At 34.8% G+C, this 7249-nt stretch overlaps 2 protein-coding genes across 2 annotated transcripts in view; both read left to right on the forward strand.

Moving 5' to 3' along the window:
- The window catches only part of Smp_121200 (hypothetical protein), a gene marked incomplete at both ends in the record, with an annotated part of 44394 nt that extends 37541 nt beyond the window's left edge, over window positions 1-6853 (forward strand). Inside the window, one exon of the mRNA XM_018798757.1 lies at window positions 6519-6853. Coding sequence (XP_018653667.1) covers window positions 6519-6853 — 335 coding nt within the window. The remainder of the gene's footprint in view (window positions 1-6518) is intronic.
- Smp_166750 (hypothetical protein) lies at window positions 998-4418 on the forward strand (the record flags this gene model as incomplete). Its single annotated transcript, XM_018798759.1, has 2 exons — window positions 998-1003; window positions 4272-4418. The coding sequence occupies 2 exons, from the start codon at window positions 998-1000 to the stop codon at window positions 4416-4418; spliced, it is 153 nt and encodes a 50-aa protein (XP_018653669.1).
- Window positions 6854-7249: the final 396 nt, after the last annotated feature.

Genomic DNA, 7249 nt, shown 5'->3' on the forward strand with positions numbered 1-7249 from the left:
TCGACGTACTTGCTTATAAATCGTTGAAGAAAAAATTTTTTGAGTTCTCGAAAATAATGCTGACCTCATTAATTTTAATGGACACACTCTAGCTGCAGTCTTCTGTACATTGATCACCATCACGTTTAGAAATGGATACACTGTGACACTCATTTCGTACAACTCCTATACCGCCTTGACTAATCGCTTCTCGTTACATCGATAGCGTTCCGAATAACTTTCGAATCATTTCATTTCAAACTTGTGGTTTGACTGCGTTGATACAAAAATAATCGTTAATGTATTGGGTGAAAATGCGTTGTCAAACTTCGAATACTTCTGACATCTTCAATGTAGAACCATAAACTTGCATTTTGTGTGTTACTTTGGTAGAATTTCATTATGATTATTATCACTATTCACAAAGAGTTTATTGACACAGAGGTGTTGTGAAGGTATCGTTTCAGGTTTCGTTATAAATGCAGCATTACACAAATTTTCATGATGCTTGCACGATATCCACCATACTTAAACATGATTTGTAGAATTTAGACGAATATTGAATCGATTTTGAAGACAAAAAACGTAGAGAATGGTGAGAAAATAAAGGAGAGAATTGCGGAATAAGCTGGTAACTTAATGATTGCGTTCACTAACATAGAAGAAGAATAAACAGTGATTTATGTGTTACCGAATGAACAAAATAATTAAATGAGAAAATAAATCATCATTAGAGTACGGTTCACCGTAGAGTAAGATTATATGCGGTGAGATGATATGTCTCAATTACAAACTTCAAATGTTGAAATATATAATTATTTGGAAGGAAGTGAGAGAGATTGAGAGAAAAAGAATGCAATAAATCATGTCAGCTTATCAACCATGATAATGGAGTATACGAATATATCGACCTCTGAATTATCAGAATAACTTAATTTTAGTTCACAAGGATGAAGAAATGTAAGTATAAACAATAAGATTGAAAGTGAAACTTGATGTGCACATAAAAGTCTATGTCATGGAAGTTAGTGATGATGCTACAAAAACCTAATTATGTGAAAATAACAATGAAATACCAATTTATATTTGCCATATGTACGTAGTGAGGACAAAGTGACTGTGAAAAGTTCATTTGTTTATGTTGTATGCTAGATGATGTATCTTCAAGTTGTAGGCGAGGGACCTTTTGGAATGAAAGTTGTGCAGAACGGAAGGGGAGAGAGGGAAGGAAAAGAATGGAAGACAAGCATAGCTAATATGTCAGGCGATCACGGTTTTCTTTGACGTCCTAGATATCTCCGGAATTCCACTGTCAGACGCAGTCAGCTCGTCTCCAGCGTCGTTTGAAAATTAGCAAGCTTAATCTGCACCAGTTTCGAAGGTTGCAACATAAAATGTTGTCTAAACAGGCACATATTATTGATTTTTAGATGAAAGACTTCTCGCATCTGTAGATTTAATGCTTACAACACTTTTTCGCATTGCTTTCTTGTTGCTGAATTTCTTGTGTCTTACATTATTCGTCGATAATGTTGGCATTCCAAGTGACATTCAAGTCATTATTGAAAGTGTCTGTCTTACTTGTGTTCTGGCAACCGCATTTATTTTTGACTTGGATAATAAAGAGGCAGTGTATCGATATCAATACCGTGCGCAACATCATTAACTAATGGACGTGGTGAGGATGTTATTGGGTTATTTAAGTGGATATCCGTCTGTTTTAATATGTCTATTTCATCTCACGTGACAAAATGAATTCCAACTGATTGAAGTATGTTGGTTTAGAACTTATGTTTTACATCGGTTTACATCATTATATACGACTGCTGCACCATCATGTAGGAACATAGACTGCTCACCAGCATTCCCCATTCAACTCTGTCACAGACTATCCTTCCTAGATACTCGCAGTTGCAATTCATCCTTTTCATATGTGCCTCCAATTCTCACAGCGATGATTATTTGACCTCCTTCCTTTCCGTTTCTCTTCACAATTTCAAGGTAGCGGATGACACATGATTCAGTTTGATGACTTCCTCAAATTGTGTCCAGCACACCTTCAGCGTGTTTTCCTAATTTCCTCTTCAACTGCAAGTTCAATTGATTTTCTCTACAGTCGACGTTTGCTGATTGCATCCGGCCATCGTGCATTGAGTATCATGCGTAGACAATCGTTCATAAATACATGTACATTTTAATGACGCTTGAGGTAGTTCTTTACGTTTCAGATCCATACAGTATAATTGTATAGACGATCTTAAAGCACATTCTCACTTTAAAAATTGATTGACATTTATCTTGATTTGCATATAATTATAATTATTTATTCCTGCAAGGTTAGGTATACGCCATTTTTACAGTCATGATCTACGAGTTACAACATGAACTGGTTTACAGTATGCATCTCAAGCATGGTTGTTTAGTACACATAATCTATAAAAGTTGATTCGTTAATTCGTTCAGACACAAAATGTTTTCATCAAAATATTTTCCAAAGCGGCATCGCGTACACATCACACACCAGATTCAGTCTCAGCAAAATTGTGTTAGGATTTTGGTCGTACTAAGTGTTTATGCAATGCAAATTTTCAGTTTAGACGTTCTTGATAATCGTCACTGCAGTCTATTTGTAACGTTTCTGCTCAATAAATCCTTAACATAATGAATTTATTTGTGGATACTTGATTATATCAAATAAATTTTGTCTAGACATAAACTATATAAAATGTTGTCGCTAGGTCCGGATTTCATCCACGAACTGCAGACACGTTATGACACAACTACGAAAGAGATCACGGTGTAGTGATACTCTAGCCAGGAAACGGAATGGTTGCATGAAAAAAGAAGATGAGTGATTCCACACCGCATCCAATTTGAGATTCGTCATGATGGTGATGATGATCAGACATTATTGCACTAAATAATACTTCTTTTTTTTAACATACCAGGTATTTGGATTAGTCATTCGGATATTGAGGCAGTGTAAAAAACCTAAAACGGCTGTCACAACCTGTTATTTTTTTGATTTATTTTGCTTTCCGTCATGGCGCGAGCATGTACTTCAAATACCACTACCACAAGTTTGATCAAAAACCTTCCCAATGAAAACCCTATATAATCTGCTTTCAAGCAACTGTTTTCATTTCGGAATAACGCTAGTTGAGAAGATATAAGAATCTGTAGGCTTAGTAATTTCAAGATAAAATACATATAAGAAAATAGTACTTATTTTAGAAACAGAAATGTTTCCCAGTATGGGTAAATATTTTTTTCATTGGAACACTGATACATAGCCAGCATGTGCACATTTATTTGACTGTGCGTTCAGTCAAAATTGAAAACAACAAAAGATTCTTCAATGTTTATTAGGAGATCGATTTGCAGTTCAATGTGAAAGAAATGGACACTGCCGACAAAATCAGATGTACATTTTCATGAGTTTTGAACAGCCCCTTGGCACTTACTTCATTTGCTTGAATACCTCCACACTTAATATAAATAATAAGCGCATCTGAATGCTTATCGGATAGTCCGAATGTGAACTAACAACAGTGAAGATTGACCGCTGTCGATGAAGTGTCATTGTAACTCATTCCGCCGAAGCATGTTGAGTACAGTTGGAAGAAAAGCGAATATCAGGCTCACAAATTATAAATCAATGAAATTATAACTTCTCTTCCGTGAAGTCGTAGCTTCTGACATATGTATGTGTTCAGAGTATTCAATGGTATGTCAATCAAACGTTTTTATCTTGGAGAGATCAGAAATTATTTTTTCATTCACCGTATTTCGTGAAAAAATCTGGCAAATCAATGCTATTTTCGTCACATTTCGACTGGTTGCTAAATTACTCAGTGACATTAATGATTGTTTCCGAAGGTCCTGAGAAATGTATGTCCGTTAAGTACTCTCTTGTCATCAGCATCATCGATTGGGCAGTTAATGTTCTCATACTGATTCACCAGTACAGTGACTTGATGTATTGTACGATTACTTTGACTGATACATGAGTGAATGCAATGTAAAACAAATATCTTCAGCAAACATATATCACTTGAAATAATGTTTCAAACGATATGATGTTACTCTTGTTCATCGATTCATTCAGCTCATCAGATGTTAAAAATGAAACTATTGTAGCCAGTAATTGTGGTTTATCTCCTCTCAATGCATCTGGACAATCATGTTCTCATACAGTGCTTTCATTCGATGAAATTCAAGCGAAAAACGTTATTCACAGAGAAAATAGGGAAACAGAAAAGAATAATTTAACAAGTGTTCATATGTTCTAGACGAAAATACTAGGTTCACTGCTAACTTATGAACAAAATCACAATTTCATAAATCATCATCCGATAACTCAACAAGAATTAAATAATTCAGAATATAATTGTCGCACGGCATACCATGTGACTGGTTTTGTTGTAAAACTCCGTTAATTTCATGATATCGTAAGATAATGTTACCTCAATCTTACGACAGATCAGATTGTGAGGACTAAATAGAAAGAAAATCTTTAAGGTCTTTAATGAAATGACCTTATTGAAAAACAGTCGTCTAGTATTTGGAGTTATTTATTTCATATTTTTGCTTTCTCTCTCTCTCCATATATATGTATATAAATATTTATAATGATACTGTCGACAACCTTTTTAAAAGACTGTGAATATGATACGGTCAGACGAATACATCTCCATTTTCCTTGCAGTGATGATCGGTGAGTTAAGCTCTTTAGATTTCTATGTTTACTTTACTTAAGCTAAATAACACCTTAGGGAAACCATGATGATGACTGAATGTAATCAACCATAAATTTTTTTGTCGTATGTTCAAGACGAATCTCACAATTTATCAAATGATAAGATATCAAAACTGATTTAATGTCATTTGTTACAAAACTGTGATGGCTTATTTGTAATACCAGTAAAACGTCACTGTAGTTTGATTCAGCGTATCATTTTGATATATTTGGATGTAGCAACATGCAATCAAACGCAAACAAACTGCTGGTGCTCATGTGATAGGAATTGAAAGATGACAAAATTAATTTTCTTAAGAAGTTGATGAAGTTGTCGCATGTATTACTCTTTCTTTGCTACGAATGTCTCATATTTGTCTTGTTTTCTTGTCAATATCACTAGTATTCACACCAATACACACTGTAAACGGACAGAATGAACTCGCATATCTGGAAACAAATATGGTTAGAAGTGAGTGCCATTATTATTATCATGAATGGTCACTCAATCGTTATGTAATCAGTATCAGTTGTTGCTTTAATTCTCTCTAAATTAGCATATTTCTTGAGCGTTTGTTCCCTTGTCGAATAATTATTCACTTTTGCTAATTTCATAATCACAAAGACAAGTGAATTTATTGCGATTGATAGTGACTGCGAAAACAGTAGTCTATTTCTCTTGCTCAACGAAGAATTCATCACAAGCAAAATTGTTCCTGACATCATCGAACTAAATAAGTGAGTGGTTAAAAAAACTGTTAAAATGACATCGACGGTGTGTGGATGAACTGCAAACAAACACAGATTCCTACTGAAAATGACATTTGATAGTCTATAGTATACGGAGATGCACTTACCACGGGAAAGGCAAATGAATAATTTGCAGGAAAACACTTCCTGGAAAGTGGTGATGAGTTGAAATAGACAGAAAGCATTTCATTCCTTAGAAACAATACATCAACTCATATTTGTGCATTTCTAGTGGTTGATCACAAATCAAATTGATATTTCAACATCATTAGTATCAAATTCTCGTAAGGAAAGGATGTATAGTCAGCAAAAATCTTCTCATTTGCCATAAGCTACTTTGGACATGTAAAGTCGCTAAGAGAAGTATAAGCATTCTGTTTATTCTCACAGGTAATTGTGTTACTGAACGTCATTCTTACAGAAAAGTGTGTATATGCTGGTCAGCATGCATTTTTAAATGCACATGAGTTTATGACTTGTTGCCTGTTCGAACCACTATTCAGTAGACACTGAATGATTTCAAAGTTTACCAAGTCTGATATGAATAGTGAATGAAGGTTATTGAAGGTGATTATATTTGACCTCATTGATATATTCTACACTGAGGATGTTACGTGAAATGTATGACATGGGCCATTATTGACGTTTCTGATACAACTGAACAGTGTTTACACTCACCCGCCTGCGGATTGGACTTCAAAGACAAGACAAAACTAGAGTAATCTCCCGCTGGCTTGTTTTGTGTTTATTTGTGTTTTGTTAAATATATATGAAATGCAAACCTTCCTTTCTCATGTGCGTCTGAGTTTGAAGTAACCGATTGATCACAAGTTTATTTTGAAGTTCTCAGTCATTCTGAAAAAAACAGACAATGCGTCTACATAATTACAAAAATAAAATCATTTTCGATATAGCCTGACCATTAGTTTATCGAATGCAGGATTTTGAATGTTATGGACATGAATGTCATCGCATTGGACTAGTATTTATACCTAAAAGAATAATAACACCTTATTAAAACTTATTAGGAAGTGTTTTTGTTTTCAAACAGACGATCCAAATACAAATACTTTCCGCGTGATTCAAGAACAGACAGCAGCTATGGCTTTCGAATGGAAACAAATGACGCACAAAAGTTTCGGTTATGTTTATTTGGTTCATGACGTATACTTTTGGGGTGATAATACGGTGAAAGTTTATGGAGGCAATATAGGTTTATTGGAAGCTGTTGGTAAACCATGTGATGTTACAAAATATCGTGCGGAGGGCTACACCAACGCCTTTTTTCCTTCCAATTTTCGGACATACCAGATGACATACAAAAGAGGTGAGCAGTTTTCAAACTGTTACCAAACGATCATATTTTCTCTTCCAATTTTATCATAATCGTAGAAGTATCGAATTGTTTATTTAAATTTTTTAAGATAACACTTTCAGTGTATCATTTGAATGCATTGCTAGTGATAGATGCCTGTTCTTTAGTGCGTTGTAACAAGGACGCAGTACGACAAAGTTTGTCAGGTTTGCCATCCAGCAACTGCTATTGTCGCTTGTGACAATGTCACAATGCATTCATTTTGTAATAACATTGTTCATTTCATTCTTTCCTAGTTCCGAGAATCGAGAATGTTGAAATACAGTTGATGCCGAATCTGTATCCACATGTGACAACACCGGACTTACCTTCAACACTTCAAAGTGCAAAGTAGTCCATCTGCGACATGTTGCAGACTATAGTTACAACTTAGGAAACTCCTCTCTAGAAGTTTCTCAAGTCGAAAA

Source organism: Schistosoma mansoni, chromosome 7 (assembly GCF_000237925.1).
Source record: "Schistosoma mansoni strain Puerto Rico chromosome 7, complete genome".
Lineage (NCBI taxonomy): Eukaryota > Metazoa > Platyhelminthes > Trematoda > Strigeidida > Schistosomatidae > Schistosoma > Schistosoma mansoni.